The 21,347-nt window shown below is 39.9% G+C and overlaps 1 protein-coding gene across 1 annotated transcript in view; it reads right to left on the bottom strand.

The window, feature by feature from the left end:
* The window catches only part of LOC132819370 (WD repeat-containing protein 64-like), a 125,549-nt gene that overhangs the window by 64,990 nt on the left and 39,212 nt on the right, over positions 1-21,347 (bottom strand). Inside the window, exons 7-11 of the mRNA XM_060830845.1 lie at positions 18,148-18,362; positions 13,359-13,499; positions 7,658-7,737; positions 4,607-4,746; positions 2,537-2,660 (exon numbers count right to left, since the gene is read on the bottom strand). Of these exons, the coding sequence (XP_060686828.1) occupies positions 2,537-2,660; positions 4,607-4,746; positions 7,658-7,737; positions 13,359-13,499; positions 18,148-18,362 (700 nt within the window). The remainder of the gene's footprint in view (positions 1-2,536; positions 2,661-4,606; positions 4,747-7,657; positions 7,738-13,358; positions 13,500-18,147; positions 18,363-21,347) is intronic.

Genomic DNA, 21,347 nt, shown 5'->3' with positions numbered 1-21,347 from the left:
TTGCAAGATTTTAATTTGAGATCTTGGAGTAGAAACAAACAAACAACAAACAAACAATCATAAGGGCAATAAGACATGGCGACGAGTGGGAACTGGTGGAGAAACAAGAAAAATATTTTTTAAATTATAGAAAAAAATAGTGATTAAACCATGTGGATAGAACTAGTTGTTAAAAATATACCTGCTTTGTATATTTTATGGCATTGAAATAGGGACTTAATTTGTCCATTGTGGCTACATAATGAGCACATAGTCAACACTTAGTATCAATCAATGATTAGCATTTTAATTTTTCACAATTAGATATGTCTTAAGACTTCTTCAGGCACAAAACTTTTCAAAGTTTAAATAGTTACAACTACATATGCATCATGAAATATAATCACTTAATACATTTTAAATATCTAATTGTACCAACTTGAAGACTGCAAAGATGTTGAAAGAAAACAGAGCTAATGTTTCAGGTCTGGTGACCCTTCTTCAAAATTTCAGTTCTGTTTTCTCTCCACAGGGGTTGCCAAACCTGCTGAGTTTTTCCAACAACTTCTATTTTATTTGCATCTTCAGTTCTTTGTTTTATTTTCTTGCAAAGATGTTTGTAAATTGATGTTTAATGTCCTACATTTGTTAAGTAGCCTTCTCAAACAGAACTGCTCGACAATAGTCAAAGGCTTATCTGAGAAGTGAATCAGCCCTTTTGTCTCTTGGGTTTGGCTCTATTTGTCTGTCATTTCCAAAAGTTGGAATCTTCAAATAATCCAAGCAGTAGTTGAAAATTATTGCCAATATTCCAACGACAGTGTTGTCATTACTTTTTGCAATGTTATCACTCCTCCTTAGTTTAAATATTCTATGCCACTATTTCTACAACTTTACAGATTCCATATACTTTACTGCTTTTCAAACAATTTTTCCTACTCTTTAATGGTTTTAAATGTGAAGCATCAATGATACGCACACCTTTGATGTCTTAATATTAAATAGATCTTCCCAGTCTACATACATAATAGCAGTAGAAGATGATAAAATAGATTTCCAACCCATCCCTTTACCACTGGACAGGAGCTCTGGCACATTCTGCTCTGAACGTTAAAAGCCCGATGTTGAGGAAGAGCATAGTACAAAGAGAAATGGGATTAAACTGAAACATGTCTGCTTTGCCTATTGAGGAGGAAGTCTGAAACTAGATGTAATGGGATCCAAATGTCCTTGGGGATGGGGGTAAGATGAAGAGTATTAAATAAACTGTCCAGAGTCTGCAATTGGACCCACTGGTCTCCTGGTCAGGAAGAACTCAGGAGTGACACAGTGCCATACTTCTCAAAGAACACCTAAACACAGTATCTAACAGCTGGTAGTTGTTGCACAAGTTTAACAAGGTTTATTTAGTTATTTGATGAAAGGACTCTATGATAATTATCTAGACCTGCCACTTTTGTGAGAATCTCTATTCATCAAGCTTATGAATTCAACAATTTATACAGTTGAATTCAGTTGTAATCTCACTGTGTATGTCCAAATGAATGATGGGATCACCCAGCTCTCACAAACATTTGGTCTTCATGAGGAGCATGTCTTCAATGGAATGACACCCAACACCAACCCTTTGCATTTTTTCCATATGCAGATGATAGGTTTGCTATATTTGAACCTGCAAGTGAATGTAAGAATTTCCTTTCACACCTTCAGGTGCTCCCTTTCTTTGATATGCTAGATAAGAAATCAGCAAGGAGAACATCTCTACTACTGTCTACCACCAGCCAAACTTCATTGCTCAATATACAAACTGGGGTACCGATAGTTCCACACATTACAAGATTGGTCTTACCAACAATCTTGCAAATAGAGTCATCATTGTTCTCTCTAAGCTGAGTGCTGTTTCAATGTTTTGTGCATGGCAACCAGCACCAGCATGCCAATCACAGCATTGATTTCCATTGCCATGGACAGGGGTCAGAGGCCCAGACATCCAGGATGAAATTGGATGGAATCCTAACTAGGAGGTGCATATTTGTAAGATGCAACTTTGTAAGTGAATATAGAAGTGTGCAATGATTGTTTTGCTGTTCTATCCTGCATCAACTATCTTTCTGGAGAATAACAATTAATACCAATTTGCATTCAGCAAATGCAGAGATCTCTTCTCAAAAATGAAACTAGAGGGATAATTTGCATTTCTTCAAAGATGCTTGTATGTTGCAAGTTAATATTGGACATTTAGGCACTGAAACTGATTTTTCAAACTGACAATTCATTTGAATGGTAGGACAATCATATGCATTTCAAGCAGTTGAAGTTCCCTACTAACAGTGTAAAGTTAGAAACTTGTTCCTGAACAAAACACCATTTGCCTCAAGTAATTTCCCTTATGAGAAGACAAATGTCCCAAATATGATTGTAGCTTTGGGGACAAGAATGTATGTCCTGAGGAACCTGTCACCATAATTTCTAAACTAAGCATGAACTGAAGTAGCCTGAATAATTCAATTGTCATATTGATTATCTGCATTTACTTGTCGATAACTTGATAACCTACCAGTTATTAATCTCTTATTTTTAGCATCAAAGATCATTATGTTAATATGCCGATCTCCTTTACGTTCACCCGTCGTGAAGACCTGCAACACAGCAAGTGTCTGAACATCCCAGACCCTGAACATCTTTGAGGAGGAGAAAAGGAAGCTGATATTAGCTACATTTCCAATTTAGTTTGGTTTGGGGTTGTAATCTTACACAAATAAAGTGCGAGAATAAAATCTAATCTAAATACTATTATTAGAGCACTGTGGTTCATTGCAAACCCACTAGAGTGGACGCAGTACCTTATTGCTAGTAGTGAATAATTTAAAAAATATATATCGGGATCATGCTGAACTTCAAGTCTTTAAGTATTAAAAGGTGCATGATTCTTGAAGCCAACAGCTTCTACATCTAGTAATAAGTACAGCAGAGCAGTGATGCATAAAAATATTTAAGCAATTGGTTCTGTTTAGTACAGAGAAAAAATAAATACAGGAGGTGTTTGCATTTCTAAATCAACTTAGTGAAACAACCTGGGACTCCCTTGGTATCACCATAACTTTGCTAACTATGGGTCTACCTGCAATTTTCTCACCAATCTGCATGTTTGTTGATGTATGCAGCTCTCCAAGGTAAGACAGGCCACACCATGCTTCTTATATTGTAGCTGCACTAAGCTCCCAACTCCTAGCTTACCATAAACCTTGCCTTTTACTCATTCATGGAAAAGCGCAGCAGGTCAGGCAGCATCCAAGGAACAGGAAATTCGACGTTTCGGGCACAAGCCCTTCATCAGGAATGGGCTTGTGCCCGAAACGTCGAATTTCCTGTTCCTTGGATGCTGCCTGACCTGCTGTGCTTTTCCGGCAACATATTTTCAGCTCTGATCTCCAGCATCTACAGACCTCACTTTCTCCTTTTACTCATTCATGCACTGCTCAAGTAATTGTAGGCCCCTGCCCAGAATCCAAGGATGCAGCTCGGATGCAGTCATCAATAGAGTCTGGAAGTCCAGAGCCATTAGTGTCCAAGTTATCACTGACCCAAATAACACTAAATTGTTGTTTAATTATAGCATAGATTCCAGATTAGACATGCTTGTACCTTTAAGACATTCACATGACATCACACAATGTCATGTTCCAGTATAAAAGGTGCCTGAAATATCTTTAGTCATGCTCTTTATGCTTTGGAGGCAGTACAGTGTGATCAGTCAGACTATTATGTGTTGGTATTGCAAAGTATTATCAGTAAGCACAGAATCCAGACTATGTGTACATGCCTGTAATGCTATAGCCATGTAAATAGTTAGTACTGTTAATAAACTTCAAGATATCCAGTTCTTTATGGTATACACTAAAGCACAATCTGTACCAATAATGCTTGCTATCATCAATGTTTGAATCATCCAACAACTTGAGATGAGAGAGATCCTATAAATTGTACATCGCCACATGACAGTGAATGATCTCCAACATTCTAATGTTAGACTTGTGAAAACAGTGGTTTCCAAGCAATCAGCCATGAGTTTCATGTAATTCCACCCTTTATTAGACTCAAGGCTAAAAGATAAACAGCATCGTTGTGCAGGTGAATGAACAAGGATAAAAACATAAATGTACACATATTACAGAAAATCAAAACAGAAACTCATACGCAACAGGTAATGAATAACTTGCATGCATATAGTGCCTTTCTTAACATTCCAAAGCACTACACAATTTGATCTATAGTTACTGTTGTAATGCATGGAAGCATGACTAGTAAGATCCCATAAACAATGATTTAGATGACTGGCTTATCTATTAAGATGCTGCTAGCTGAGTAATAGATAGTAGCCTGAGAGTGGAGACACTAACTCCATTCATTCCATCTGAGAGAGTAGCTGAGACCCCAGTTTAACATCTCATTCAAAAAAATATATTTCACACGTTATGGCACTTCTCCAGTGCTTTACGAGAATGTGGTTCTCGGGTCCTGGATATTCACGCTACAGTTTCCATTCTATTTTCTAACTCAAATATGAATACACACTTAGCAACAGCTATTCAAAACAAAATGAAAATAAAATAAAATAGTAACTTACCCCTTCAGTTGACAGGCTAATGATATGTTGATCTGCTTCATTGATTACTACATCAGTAATGATGCAGGTGTGGCCGTATATCAATGCTTTTGGCTTGGAGAACATATTAGGATTCCAAAGGCGGAGAATTTTATCTTCTCCTAGACATGAAATGTGAGAAGTTCAAATCTCTGAATTGTAGATACTTGAATTTAAAATCTGCTGGGACACAGGAAAATTCCAATGTGGCCTGTTTATTTGTTGACACCTCTCCAGCAGGACATGCAACTTGTGCATTGGTAAGATATACAAGAGGACACCTGGTGCTCAGCTGCCAATTCCACAGCTATGCTTTTGAGTTCAAGAGCCTCTTTGCACACAAGTTAATGTAAAAATAAATACATCACTATGTTGACGGATTCTCTTGTATTTTTGCATTGTAGTTATTGCTTCACTGAGGGGCCATTTTTGGCTTTCATAAAAGTGAATTCATCTAAACCTCTGCTGCCTGCATCCTAATTTGCACCAGGTAATGTTTATTCTTCAGCCTTGCACTCACTGGTCTTCATCAGTTTCTGGTCCAGATTCATCATAGTGATGGAAAAGTTAGCTTAACATATCATTGACTGAATATGTATCTACGTGAATATTGCTGAAAAAGACACATTTTGTCAAAGCCTTTTGTCTTGCATTTATCAGGGCAATGTGAACAAATACCAGGGTAAAGGAAAAACAAAATTGATACTGTATGAGGGGAGAGTACTGACAAGGTATTGCCCTGAAAAGTGAATGCCATCTACCTATCACACAACTGAGTAATGTTGTCCATGAATTTCAGTGTCAGCATAATTCTAAGTAACACAACAACTGACAGACTGCAGCAAACAAGCATATTTCTTCAGCTGTTTGAAGCAAGTAAGGTACTGATCAGACCCAACAAGCCTGAGGCTGCAAAACATCAAAGAGAGTGTCACACAATATAAATGTTGTTATTCTGGAATTTCCAGCGAATTATCCTTATGAGTGCAAGATGAAATTCTGCAACAAAATGCATATTCTCTCAAAAATACTTACGTTCTGTACTGCCAACTAACCACATAACATTTTTTTGGACAGAATGCTTTGGAAGCATCGGAGACTAGCTGGAGCTGGGCAAAATGTTGCTGGTGTAAAGAATGTGAGCTTCTCAATTGCAATCACTGACTTTACATTACCTTTTGAGACATTACATGATTGTGAATGTAATAAGCATATTAGATTTGGCTTGGTTGTGACAGATACAGGAAAATATGCATGCAGAGTCCTCAGGTCCTGCTGTATGGAGTGGTGCAGATGCAGGACTTCCTCTGCCGAAACCAGCAGTGGAGGCTTATGTCACCAAGTTGTGCCACTGAGGTGCAGGTTGCCACCTGGGTCTGAGCAGTTTCAGCCATCTGGAAGAATGCACAGCACTGTAGGAAGTAGATCAGGTCAGTACATAGGTACCTATGTCCCTGAGAAAGCACTTTGTAAACTTTTCACTATACTCATGTGAGTATCTGTGACAATAAAGCTAATTGAGTTCAATTTCCATTCTGCCATGATAAGTGACACCATCTTCTCTCTAATATCTCACACTCACTATTTCTCCGTGACTGTGCCATATCTAACAAGGCTCATGCTCAGCAACTCCCAGATCACATGCCACATCTTCTCTCACTCGCTCTCACCTACCCCAACACCACTAATCCTGTGTGCTATCCACACTGCCTATTCACTCGATACCTCTCCACATACACCAAAAGTAATACCGGTGCTGCACAGTTTCATCTCCCTTAATGCCTGACTTTTTCTCATTCCAGGAGGAAAACAACCCCCAACAAGGCACACAGAGTCAAGACAGATGGTTGGCTGCCTGATATTCAGCTGATCCCCTTTTACATAGAGTGGACAGATTGACTGCACTGAGCAGTCCCTGGACTGGTATCAGAGGCTGCCCTTGACTTACCGTGTCAGAAATCCTTGAGCAATGGCCACTGTCCTTGACTGAACTGAGGACTGCTGACAATCATGACAACCTTCACAGCTTTGTGCTAAGTGCCAAGGCAAGGCAGCAATAATATGAGCTTTGTATCTCTGACTGAGGGGCCAAAGTGCACAAAGGAAATACAAGGCAATACAAGGCAGGATGCAGAGAGCATCCGGGAAGGAGTCAGAGTGAGTGAGCATTAAGAAATTGAGCAGAGTCCAGTTCCGAGCTGAGTGTGTGTCTCTGAGCACTTGCTGTAGCATTACAATGATAGCTGCCAGTGCAGCCTTAGATGAAGCACTGACTTGTAAATGCATCCTAAAGTTAATCAGAGATGTGCCATGAGGGCTCTTAGAGGGTGGCACATACCAAGTGCCCATGTCCATGGATATCAGTGCATGTGGCTGGTTCTATAGAGTCTAGCCTGAGATATAGAGTTTGTTTGGAGCAAGTGGCGAGTTGAATCTGCTTTAAGTCTCTCATGTGCCCTCGTTGAGTTTTTCCCAGTGGTGAGCGAGTTTAGCGGGTTTAGTAAGGTGTGAGGCTGAATATTAATCCCTGTTGATTGACAATTCAGCATTTGCCAGACTGCTTTTGAAAACCACAAAATATGCTGCTCCTGATGTCAACATGAGCCTTGCCACACTTGTTACTCAGACCCATAAAAGATATTTATATTTTCCAAATGTGAAATAACAGCTTTGCATTTTGAGAATTGCAGCATGTTATTTCAATTTCCATGTGCAGTTTATTCTTCTTTTCATCTTTATTTATGCAAATCTGTGTCACTTCTGCACCTTAATATGTGCAGAGACAAAGTGAAAATAAAATGTGGGCTTAAAATGCCAAAAAGCAACAAGGTCAGGACACTGTACTTTCTAAGCTTGGAATCATCTAACAAATGCAAGAGTGTAATTTTTGTTAAGCAAATAATCCAAGCCACAACTGAACGTTGATCAAGTTGACAAAATGTGCATAATTCTTTAGATCACATTTTTAAGAGTGCACCAATATGTTCAAGGAGCAGTAAGGAATTTAGGAAGAAAACTTAATTTTGAACTTACCCCCTGTAACAATGGTATTTGCTTTCACACAATAATCAAATGCATTAACACCCCTTGGGATTGAAGCTGTTCTAATTGGCCTGCAGTCAGAGATAAAGAATATTGTCAGCAGAGATTAGCACTGCCATGCAGTTTACAAAGCCATAACAAATGCAAGGGTTTTGCTTTGTGATTGAGTATATTTATCCTATAATAAAGATCATGTAGGGTCAAATTTAATACTCCTTTTGCCCCTTAACAGAGTTAGTGACAAGGGTGCATTTAATTAATTGAAAAGAGAGATGTTTCCTCAATACCAATTAAGACCACAGTGGGATTTTCTGCTCAATGCTAAGTGATTAGCTCAATGCTAAGTAGGCAATTAGTGCACACCTTAAGGTGCCATAGCAGGGAGGATCCAGAATATAGGAAGTACAAAAAGTAAAACCCATCAGGCTTACATCTGGCGATCCCTTGTTCGAAGGCATTAAGCTCCTGATCGAAGGACCCCTACCTCACTTACCTCACAAACTCTCCCTTCTTCCTGCCATCATTTACCTTCATCAGTGGCTCCATCAGAGATTTCGGACAGATGTAGCATTGGAAGGAACCACCATTTCCCTGTGGTGTACTGCTGGACAGCATTTGATTAGCAACCACCTCTTGGCAGACTGGATAAACTCCTTCAAGGTCTTAGATCCCTGTGAAGACCTGTTACTACTCAGCTGTGTGACTGCCTAATAGGCACTCAATTCAGTGTGTTTTTCCAAAACAAAAGGCATTGCCAGGTAGTTATCAACTCTCCTGTTAGTGAGTGAGACCTTGTCACCTATTCTCATTCAGATCTGCTCACTTCTTATATCTTCAAGCTCACAGGATAGATGCAACCCTGCTCCCAGATCCATATAATTCCCCACTATAGTTATTGGTTCTGATTTAGCAATCTATTGACAACATTCTGCAGGTATACAGTCCATAAAAGCCACATTTGTCAAAGTTCCATAATTTGTTTTAAGCCCTACAACCTTCAGAGGTCTCAGTAATTGCTCATTTCAGACCTCAGCTACGTAGGGCCCAAGTTCTGGAATTCCCTTCCATAATCTCACTTAGTAGACATAGGATTTAAGAAAATAAGTCAGCCATTTGGCCCATCGAGTCTGCTCTGCCATTCAATAAGAATCATAGTTGATCTGATAATCCTCAACTACACATAACTCCTGATTCCTTTACTGATTAAAAATGTATCACAACCTTAAATATACTTAACAACAGCTCAGTAGCACTCTGTGGTACAGTTGCACTATCCTCTGGGAAAATACATTTCTCATCATTGCCTTTTTTTTCCAAGATTATGCCCTCTTACAAGGGTAAACAATCTCTCAGCATCTACTCATCAAGCCTCTAAGAATTTTATGTCTAAATAATATTGTCTCTCATTCTTCTAAATACCAATGAGTTCAGGCCCAATTTATTAACCTCCCCTGATAGGAAAATCCCTCAGAATCAACCTAGCGAACCGTCATTGGACTTCCCCCAGTGCCAGTACATCTTCCTTCGACAAAAGGAAACTGTTCACAGTTTTCTCAGCCTTGTGTGGCTTTAGCAAAATTTCCCTTTTTATATATCCCATCCTCTTTGAAATAAAGACAAACCTTCCATTTGCTGTTCTGTTTATGTGCGGAACTTGTGGACTACTGTTTATGATTTATGCATGATTCTTTTGTAGTATAGCTTTCTGCAGCATTTCTCCATTTAAATTATATTCAGCTCCTTTATTATTCCTCTCAAAGTGTATAACCTCACATTTTCCAATATCCTATTCCATCTTCTAAGTTTTTGTTCACTCATTTATCTTGATTATATCACTCCATGACACTTTGTGTCATCCTTAACACTTGCCTTCCTATCTATTTTTTGGCATCTGCAAACTTGATGATAATATGTTCACTGCCTTCATCCGAATCATTAATATTTACTGTAAAGCACTGATCTGTGTGGCACTCCATTACTTACAGGATGACATCCCGAAAACACCACCTCTTATTTTAACATTCTGTCTTCACTTAGATAGCCAAGCTAGATTTACAACCCATGACCACTGCCACCGAGAAGGACAAGGGGAGCAGGTACAGTTCGTTCTGCTATAATGTGCATTTTGTTAATGTGAATTCACTGTAATCCGATTGACAAATTGGGGATGCTGTTTCAATAGTGCAAACGTTTGGAGCATATATTGGTTATAATGCAATTCCGGCCCCATTAGTTTAAATGGTGCTGCTATTACACTATTTCTTGTAACACAGAGTTGCATGAGAACGGGACTACATGTTATAGCAGAACCGAGTGTATGTGGGAACACTGCCAATTGCAAGTTCCCCTCAAAGCTATCCACCATCCTAACTTGGAAATATATTGCTGCTGTTTCAATGTCATTGGATCAAAAACATGGAACTCCCCCAAATGGCATTGTAAATCGACCTACAGCACATGGACTCTAGCTGCAGAAGTCAACTCAGCACCACCATCTCAAGGTCATCTATAAATGGGCAATGAAAGCTGTCCATGCCAGCAATGCTTAAATCCCAAGAGAGAATAAAAAATAAGTGCTGGGAATTAGCTAAGCATGCCTTACAATGTGACCATTCATTTTTCTGAGAGCAGTAAGGTGAATAGCAACAAGGACGAGTTAGACTGGGAGCGTCACTAAGGAGCAGAATTTTGAGATTGTTTCAATGTATGGGAGGAGTTGTCGTGAAAGGTGAACTGCTTCAGGAATTCCAAAGGGCACAAAAATTGTATACAATGAGGTATATCCCAAAGATAGGACCGAGGAAACAAAGAGTAATCACACATATGTCTTAGCACAATGGTTGCGGCCAGTCACAAATTAGGAAATTAGGGTAGGCTGAGGGAGAAGTAGTGAGCAATAGTCGGCATTAAGGATTGAGGGGAATCTGATATGATAACCAGGGTTGCCATAGACTGCTTATACTTTTCATAACAGAATGGAGTGCCATAATACATTTTCATAAGTTACCTTGTTGGTTCAAATATAAACATGGCCAATGCCTATAATAATGGTTTCCTTATTACGGCTGACACTGTTGCCAGGGGCCTCAATTCAAACCGATGTTGCAATTGGTAGTAGGTTTTTTTTGTACACCTACCTGTGTTAGCAGCCTTTTCAGAGACTAATATCTGGGAGAGTTTAATTTGACCATTCTTAAGCCCATCTATAAAAATATTATGCAAATATTAAGAGAATAGGCTAAAACACAGTTTTAAGTGGGATACCAAACCCTTTTAAAGCAAGTCTTTGAATAGTTATGGGGACTTTCTAGCACTTTTACTGTCTGCTTTAACTGGATTTGGGGAGTCTTTCATAGCTCATATATACATACAAAATATATTTTTAAAAAATCAGACTTTTTTAGCTGCAGCTGTACTTTACTAATTTCCCTGGCTGCAGGGTGATTAGGAGAGACATGAGTATTGCAGGAACTACTATTGAATCTCAAACAACATCAAGAGGAGTTGAAGCAGGAACAAAGACATGCATTGGTCCAAAAATGCCAACACAAAGGAGGTCTTATAGCATGTCTACTTGTCAAGGTTACCATGTCCCTAATTCCAATACCACAGGCTTCAGCTACAGCTGGGGACACAAACAACATCAATTAGTGTCAACATCTGGGATACCTTCTTCACAAGCTGCAGAACAAGACAGAATCATTGAAGTTGCATGACCCTGAAGAGGTTTTAAGCCCAAATGGTACAGTTTTGAAAGCTTTTCAAGACACAATGGAATAGAGGAAGTAACTATGCATGAAGAATTGAAAAATCCCACCAAAAATCAATGAATGGATACAAATCAATATCTACAACATGAGGAAGAAAATGGTTCACACAGATTAAAATTTAATGCAGTAACTACAATACATAAAAAGGTTAGTTTTAACTTTTACAGCTGATCGATCAATGAGCTGATCTTAGGATGTGCTAATCTCACCATCTACTAAATCAGGAGATGGGTAATAAGTCAGAAACACTGTACATAAACAATATTACTGCACAAAGGTCTTCTACAAAAATACTTTTAACACAAAATACTTATAATTATTAGGCCATTGCGTGTCAGTTCTGAGAATCTTTGCCTTATCTAGGAAAAATTCAAGCTGTTACAACACAATTTGAGAATTTAAAAAGTACTTGCATTCATGTGGTACCTTTTATGATCTCAGTACATCCAAATACACAGATTTTTCAAATGTTTCAAGCGACTTGAAAAAGGGCATTGTCATTATGCAAGACAAAAACAATAACTTCAAATTTCTGATATCCAAAATGTGGGCAGATATTTATTCCTTTAATTCCAGCAAATTTTCTTCTGATCCATGGATTGATCCATATTTGAGGAAAGACATTCTGGCTATTGAGAGAGTGCAGCGTAGGTTCACGAGGTCAATTCCTGGAATGGCGGGACTATCTTACGCTGAAAGATTGGAGCGACTGGGCTTGTATACCCTTGAGTTTAGAAGGCTGAAAGGGGATCTGATTGAGACATGTAAGATTATTAAAGGATTGGACACTCTGGAGGCAGGAAGCATGTTTCCGCTGATGGGTGAGCCCCAAACCAGAGAATACAGGACACAGTTTAAAAATAAGGAGTAGGCCACTTAGAACAGAGTTGAGGAGAAACTTCTTCACTCAGAGAGTGGTGGGTGTATGGAATACTCTGCCCCAGAAGGCTGTGGAGGCCAAGTCTATGGATACTTTCAAGAAAGAGTTGGATAGAGCTCTTAAGGATCGTGGGATCAAGGGTTATGAGGATAAGGCAGGAACAGGATACTGATTGAGGATGATCAGCCATGATCATAATGAATGGTGGTGCTGGCTTGAAGGGCAGAATGGCCTACTCCTGCACCTATTGTCTATTGTCTATATTGTCTATTGACATTCCAAAAAAAAGTGAAAGACATTAAGTCGCATAAACTTGCCGAAAGTGAGGACTGCAGATGCTGGAGATTAGAGAGGAGTATGTGGTGCTGGAAAAGCACAGCAGGCCAGGCAGCATCCGAGGAGCAGGAAAATCGACCTTTCGGGCATAAATTTGCACCCATTGAGTTTTTCTTTTATGCAAGATCCCACCTGAATAGATGCTAATATTTCTTTGAACAACAGCATTATCCTGATTAAATTTGCATTAGCTTTGGCAATTGAGGCCCGATATGCAGTCTGAGCAGTGGCATCCATTTTGTAAACAGAATTTGCCAAAAACATTGATCATGTAAGGCCCTTCAGTGGAGTTTCAGCATCATTTTAAAGTCTTCAACTGCTATCCCAAAGAAATAAAAACAACTGACAATGGCATGCATCAGGCTATCAGAAAGTGGTGTGGGCTGCTGCAGAAAAATCATACTTCCAGTGCTAGGGTCTGACTGCTTTAGCCAGATTGTGGGACATATTAATTCAAAAAGAGAATAATGGCCAAAGAGGGTGTTGAATTAACGCCTTTTATCCTGACATATTCAGATGTATTTCTGAAATATCTTGACATATTGCAGCATTTTTGTGGGATCACAAAACAGGCTTAACTATGATAAGAAAGTCACATCTATGGCCATTATTTGGCAGCTGTCGACACATTTCAATAGAAAGTACAGTTACATAATTCCACAAAGGATTAAATTTACAGCTTTGTGCATAAATGCTTGTAACTCACTGACAGTCTCCAAGCTTGCGTATGTCATCCAGGACCAGTGAATGCACGCTGTCTGGAGAACAGCAGGCGAAACAGTTCAAATGTGCAAAGTACTTCACTCTCAATACCCAGCCATTGTGCAGTTTCCGACGTAGAATGGGGCTGGAAAAGAAAAAAAATTATAACTGAAGGACACTATGCAATTTAGAAAAGTTATTGTTTAAATTTATGATGATGACACTTTTGTTTATCTTAGCAATCAGACAGTGACTTTAAGCATGTGTCTTTATCAGAAGATTTAAGTTCCACCTCAGAAGCTCCTGTGTAAAACAGTCCAGTCCAGCTTCAGTTGATACGCAGGTGTCATGTCTTGGATAATATATTAAACCAAGGTTGCACCTGCCCTCCCAGGTGGATATAAAGCATGTAATTGTCTTAAAGAAGACCATGGAGTGGCATGGTGACTCAGTGGTTAGAACTGCTACCTCACAATTCCAGCATCAGGTGACTGTCTATGTCAAGTTTGCACATTTTCCCTGTGTCTGCATGGATGTGCTCTGGTTTCCTCCCACAGTTACAAAGCTATGCAGGTTAGATGAATTGGCCAAGCTAAATTGCCCATTGTATTCAGGGATGTGTAGATTAGTTGTGTTAGTCATGGGAAATGCAGTCTGGGTGACTCTTCAGAAGGTCAGCATGGATTTGTTGGGCCAAAGGCCTGTTTCCACACTGTAGCAATTTTATGGTAGCGTTCTCTGATATCCATGCCAATATTAGTCTTCAAAATATAGCATGAAAGTAGATTTTCTGGTCACTGTGTTATGTGTAAACTGACTATTTCTAATTGAATCATGGAAGCTGGGCTTCACTGGTTGGCCAGCATTTATTGTCCATCCCCAGCTGCCCTTGAGAAAGCAGTGGCGAATTGCCTTCTTGAACCACCACAGTCCATGTGCTACAAGTTGACCCAAAATTTCTACAAGGAAGGAATTCCAGGATTTTGAAGGAATGGCAATTTATTCCCAAATGGTGAGTGGCTTGGAGAGCAATTTGCAGGGGGTGATATTCCCATTTATCTGCTGCTCTTGTCCTTCTGAATGGAATTTCCTCTGGTGTTGGAAGGTGCTGTCAAAAGATCATTGGTGAATTTCTGCAGTGCATCTTGTAGATATGCTCTGCTGCTGCTGAGCTTCAATGGTGGAGGGAGTGGAAGCTTGTGGATATGGTACGTAGTGTCAAGCTTCTTGAGTGTTGTTGTAGCTGCACCATCCAGTCAAGTGGGGAGTATTTCATCACAATTCTGACTTGTGCCTTGCAGATGGTAAACAGACTTTGAGTCACAAGAAGGTGAGTTATTCACCTCAATATTCCTACCCTCTGACCTGCTCTTGTATTTATGTAGCGAGCCCAGTTGACTTTCTGCTCAATGGTAACCCCATCGATGTCGATAGCAGGGAATTCAGTGATGGTAACATTGCCTGGCATTTGTGTGGTGTGAACCTTTCTTGCCATTTGTCAGCTGAAGTTTGGATATTATCTCGATCTTGTTGCATTTGAACATGGACTGCTTCAGTATCTGAGGAGTGGCGAATGGTACTGAACACGGTGCGATCATCAACAAACATTCCCACTCCTGACATTATGATGGAGGGAAGGTCATTTACGCAGCAGCTGAAAATGGTTTGGCCAAGGACACTACCATGTGGAACTCTGCAGCGATGCCAGGTTGGAATAAAGTCAGGAACTGAGTCGCCCTAGCAGAATTCAAACTGGGCTTCAGTGAGCAGGTTGTTGCTGAACATGTGCTGCTCAAAAGTACTGTTAATGACACAACCCATCACTTTAGTGATGGTTGAGAGGAGACCAGTAGTTGGCAGGGTTGGATTTGTCTTGCTTTTTGTATTCAGAATACACCTTGGCAATTTACCACATCATCGGATTGATGCCAGTGTTGTAACTGTACAGAAAGGGATGGGTTTGGGGAGTGTCAAATTCTGGAGCACACGCTTTCAGTACAATTGCTGGAATATTGTCAAGGCCAATAGCTTTTGCACTCTCCACTGCCTCCAACCATTTCTTGATATCACATGCTGGTAACTGAGATGTTGGGGACCACTGGAGGAGGCCGAGATGGACCATCCACTTGGCACTTCAGGCTGAAAATTGTTGTAACTGCTTTATCCTTATGTTTTGCACTGCTGTCTTGAGCTCTTCCATCATTGAGGATGGGATACTTGTGGAGCCTCCTTCTCCAGTAAGTTATTTAATTGTCCATCATCATTCACAACTGCTTGTGGCAGAGTAGGCCATTCAGCCACTCGAACCTGTTTTACTATTCAATGTGGCCTTCTTCCGTATACCTGCCTTAGGCCCATATCCCTTAAAAGCTTTGCTTAAACAAAGTTTATCTTTATAAGATTTAAAAATCATAATTAATTCATCATGCCATTGTGTACTTTCACAGTAGAAATGCTTCCTAACATTGTCCATTAACAGTCTGGCCTATTATGGACCAGGTCAGACCCCCTCAAAACATTTCAAGAAAGGAGCCCAGACCCTAACTTTGCTAGTTGTTTTAAGCAGGTGTAACACAGATATTCCAGGAGAGATGCTACTGGTCAAGTCACTTACATTTAAACAAAACAGAATTTACTTACAAGATTATCTGATTAAACACAAACGAGAACAGAATACAGAATAACTTAACCTATCCAAAAACCCAATGGATTATCCCAACTTAACAATGCTGTTCCTAATACTTGCAACAATCCTCATAAACACCCCTTGGCAAAAGGAAAAATCAAACACAGGGTTTTACAGGAGAGAAATGTCAGGGTAAGAGAGAGAGTACCAGCATGGACCTGCTTCTTTGGGTCCAGCAGTTTCACAACACTACTGCTAAAACTAAACCAAACTAGAGTAAAGCTGAGCTGGGGGAACTGGCCACTCCTCTTTTGTTGTACAAGTGTTTGTTTTAAAAGCTTGAAAGCCTTTTGCCTGAGGCAGTATTTGTTAGCTATAATCAAAGCAGCCCTAGGGTGGCATGGTGGCTCAGTGGTTAGCACTACTGCCTCACAGCACCAGGGTCCCAAGTTCGATTCCAGCCTTGGGTGACTGTCTGTGTGGAGTTTGCACATTCTCCCTGTGTCTGTTTGGGTTTCCTCTGGGTGCTCTAGTTTCCTCCCACTGTCCAAAGATGTGCAGGTCAGGTGAACTGGCCATGCTAAATTGCCCATAGTGTTAGGTGCATTAGTGAGAGGGAAATGGGTCTGGGTGGTTTACTCTTCGGAGGATCAGTGTGGACTTGTTGGGCCGAAGGGCCTGTTTCTACACTGTAGGAAATCTAATCTAAAACCCAGACATTTTGGAACCTGTGCTTTTACACCTCCTGATAAAAACCAAGGACAACATAACCTTGTGAAAGGAGCAGCATCGTCAGAGAGCCCTAATTCTCAGATGATACCATTAGTCCTCGGGTCCCCAAACAGTGGAAATAATTTACCTTTATTTAACCTGTACTTTCATGTTAATATCTTGAAATCTTTGATCAGATCACCCCTTAGCCTTATAAATTCTTGAGAAAACAAGCCTAATTTGTATAATCTATCTTCATAACATAGCCCCTGAAGTCCAGATATTATTCTTATAAACCTATAATGTACTCCCTCCAAAGCTAATACATCCTTCCTCAGCTGTGGTGCATAGATCTGCTCATAGTTAAGATTAAGGTCTAACCAAGGTTTTGTATAACTGCAGGATAATCTCTGCATCCTCGTACTCCAGTCGTCTAGATACAAAAGGACCTAAGGGACAACTTTTTTCACACAGAGGACAGTGCATATATGAAATGAGGTGCCAGAGGAAGTGGTAGAGGCAACTTCAGATACAACATTTAAAAGACATTTCAACAGATACATGGATAGGAAAGATTTGGGGCAAAATGGTTCCGTTCAGTTTAGGAAACCTGATTGGGCCAAAGGGTCTGTTTCCATGCTATACAACTTTATGACTTTATAAAGGTTAGCTTTCCATTAGCTTTCTTGATTATTTTCTGCATCTCTTTGTAACATTTTAAAGATCTTGCACTTGAACCCCTAATTCTCTTTGGATATCCACTCACTTAACTTCATGCTCTCTATAAAGTACCCTGATCTATCTTTTCCCTGTCCAAAATGGAATACCTCCTATTTGCTTACATTGAACTCCATCTGCCAGTTTTGTCCATCCAGTTTGTCTATCAATATCCCTTTGTAATCTTATTCTATCACCTGCACTGTCTGCAATGCCATGTAACTTTGTATCATCAGCAAATTTGGATATATGATGTTCTATGCCATTATCCAATTTGTAAATAAATAAAATGACTAATTGAGGCCTTTATGCAGATTCTTACAGAACACCACAAGTCACATCTTGTCAATTTCAGTATGTACCATTATTCCTACTTTCTGTCACCTGCCACACAACCAATTTCCTAGCCACGTCAGTAATTTGCCCTTAATTCCACAGACTTCTCCCTTAGTTAACAGTCTCTTATGTGGGACTTTATTAAATACATTCTGGAAATCCATACACAACATCCATAGGCATTAACCTGTCCACTACCTAACTCACCTCTTCAAAAACATTCAATGAGATTTGTCAGGCTCGAATCCATGCTGATAAATTATACGTTGTAACATGGATTTATAATCAACACTACAGATGCTGCACAAAAAAACTTTGACTCTTTCAGAGGTTTAGCAATTGCCAGCAACTAAAGCAACACTTCAGGCAAATGAAAGTTATCCAAATATATGTGACAACTTACCGACGAAGAAGGCGTGGATCCAAGGCCTGGGATCGCAAAGCATCACTTTCCATGGATTTCTGGAAGTTGAGATCATCACTTCCCACAATTATTCGATTCAAAAACCCAGCATCATCACCAATTAGCATGCAATCTTCATCCCTATACTCAGGTAGGTTTACCGTACAGACACAGAGCATAATGTTTTTCATAGGTTTAAGAGTCAAAAAATTAGTCTGTTGAAAAATGTAAACATCAGTTCAAAGTTGTCAGTTTGTATATTTTCTAAAGAAGTGGAAAAGAACAAGTTAGCATTTGACAAATGTGTTAAAATTATGTTTACCTTGTTTAATAAAATGCACAAGAGATCTTCATGCATATAATTTCACAAATGTTTTGTACAAGTGACCATGTAAAATAAACAACAGATTTAAATATAAGAATGAGAATTTTAAACTTAAAGGTATGGGCAGACAAAGTATGTCAAGGAGGACAGGAGTGGGAAGTGAGTGGTACTTGATACATGGCCTACATAGCAGAGTCTTGCTCGGGCAAGTGAATTTCTGAAATTGATGAGATGATGCAGGGAAAGATGGGAGCAATGTTACAGAAGTGAATGTAGCCAATATTTCTGTTGTAAACATGGGGCTAGGAACAGGATATCACAGTCGTTTGTATCTGATCTGGTGTAGCCTAGAGGCACTTTTCAGGAGCGAAACTAATCTAATGATAGTGATAACAAAAATGATTGTCGAGGCGTGGGGGAAGCGATAAAGATTGTGACATTGGTTCTGGTAAGGGTGGACTATTAACTCCTCAGGCCTAGGCCTAGTCTGCCAAAGAAAGTTATGTCTCATTTGATTTTGACACACTCAAAACCCACCATGTTATTCAGAGTGGATGCTATTATCAGATGGGCAGATTTTGATCATGCGAATGCCCCTAATAATGCACATTTATCAGGATTGCTATATTGTTAGAATGTGATTATTTTCAGTTCTCTGATGTTTAGTTATCATGACTTTAGGAAAGCTCTTGGAAATGCAGAAGATTAAGTAAACAGCAGGTTTTCATCAGCCCCTCCATTAATGTTATGGCAGACAAACCAGAGAAGCCTGCAGAAATACACTCCATATCTCCAGTACATAAATAATTTAGAAAAACATAGTTAATTGCTTCACATGGGCAAGGACAGAAGGCAATCTGTTAGCTAAGCAAAAGATAATATCCTGAAATGTACTGAAGTCTACAAGAGATATTTAGATGATTATTTTATATCAACAATGTTCTTCATGCCTACTCAAGCTCGATACTGGTTCAGTTGGTAGGAAGGGTGTGTAGGCAACGTAAATTAATACAAACCCGCCAACAAAGATGGTGCCATTGTAGTCTGGTGCATTTATCTTTACCTCATGGAGTCTCAATGCCAATTCTTCAACACGTTTTCTTACTTCTCCCTCGACCATGCCCCCACATCTGAATATCAGCATAATCAGGTCCCCCTTGGTCTCACTTTTCATCTCACCAGCCTCCGTATGGAAAGGATCATTCTCCGCCATTTCAGACAACTCCAGCAGAACGCCACCAATAAACACATCTACCCCCCCCCGTCTCCCACTGCCCCGTCTGCATTTTGCAGATATCGTTCCCTCCAGGACACCTTAGTCCATTCATCAACGTCTCACACCACTCCCTCCCATTCGCATGGCCCCTTCCCATGTAACTTCCCAGGTGCAACACTTGCCCCTTCACCCACTCCCTGCTCACTATTGAAGGGCCAAAACAGTCTTTCCAGATGAAGCAGCATTTCGCCTGTACCTTCTCCAATCCTGTGTATTGTATTTGCTGCACTCAATTTTCTGCACTTAGTGTGGCCTACTCCACACTGGAGAAACCAAACACAGACTGGGTGACTGCTTTGCAAAACACCTCTGGTCTAAGCATGATCTCAACCTTCCCGTAGCTGGTCATTTTAACACAGTGTCCTGCTCACATGCCCGTTTGTCTGTCCTCACCATGTTCATTCAAGTCTGGCAGTCAGACATGCCATTGCTCTGCCATTCTCACATTCCGATCACTTAATCTGAACTATCAACACCCTTTTCTCCCTCAGCACTCTACAGTACAGCGTTCCTCCCCCTTCCCCCCCCCCCCCCCCCCCCCCCCCACCCCTTGCCCCACACACCCCAAACTATAGCATAAGTGATAGTTTGGAAATGGCAAGGGCTGGCCAGTCTAAAATTTAACAAAACAACTGGTTCCAATTCGAAGGAAATGTGCTGGATCTTTTAACCAAACCATCTCAGCCTCTGGCTGCCCTCGTGTTTGCCTCTGATCTGCTCCCTGGTGGTGGTGCATTAGACTGGAGCCTGCACCTGAAATCCACATCACTGCAACAGTCCTTGAAGGATAAAACTTGGGTATGAGGGGCACGTTTTATTGAAATTTCCCACTACCCACTTCATTAGGGAATATCCTGTCTTACATCAATAACAGATTCACTCTACAATGGAAATTGCTGCTTTTAATGTCTATTTCCATGCTCTTTCCTATAGCAAATAATATTCTTGCCAAATAGTCATTGAATTATATCTTCAATGTCTTAGCTTCATTAATCGCTTGCAAAAATGCATTCTATATTCTAACGAAGGTTCACATGACTAAAAACACCTTACCTCCCCAGATGCTCCCAGTGTTTATTCTGTGCTCACGCTCACTTGTACAGATTCAATCAGTGGAAATAAACTTTCACTATTTATAATTTCAAATATGTTAATGCTTCTGTTGGATGCACTCTGAACCGTCTCTGCTCCAGAAGGCATAATTTGTCAGATCTGATCATAAACATGTCCTTTTATCAACAATATTATTCCAGTGAACCGAGGATACAATCCTGGCTGCCAAATCCTTTCTGTACCACAATGTCTTGTTCATGTTCATAATCCTTTGTTGCTTTTGTAGTTCATGCCCTTGTGTCTATAAAAATAGAATTTCATTCGTCCCTTGAGTGGCCCTTGCACTTCCAATCTTATTTTTAGATATCTGTGCATCTATACTCCTGGATCTCTTCAATCTTTCAATTCACTGAGGATTTGTTTTGTTAGACTTACTGCTATTCTCTGTCCTTGTGCTTAAAATAAACTGGTGATACATTTCATTGCCATTCTCTGTGCATTAGTAATGCCTGAAGAGCATACAAATATGCTACTATGAAGGAATTA

This window comes from Hemiscyllium ocellatum, chromosome 10, assembly GCF_020745735.1.
Source record: "Hemiscyllium ocellatum isolate sHemOce1 chromosome 10, sHemOce1.pat.X.cur, whole genome shotgun sequence".
NCBI classification, from domain to species: Eukaryota; Metazoa; Chordata; class Chondrichthyes; order Orectolobiformes; family Hemiscylliidae; genus Hemiscyllium; species Hemiscyllium ocellatum.
This window is presented reverse-complemented; position numbering and strand designations above follow the sequence as displayed.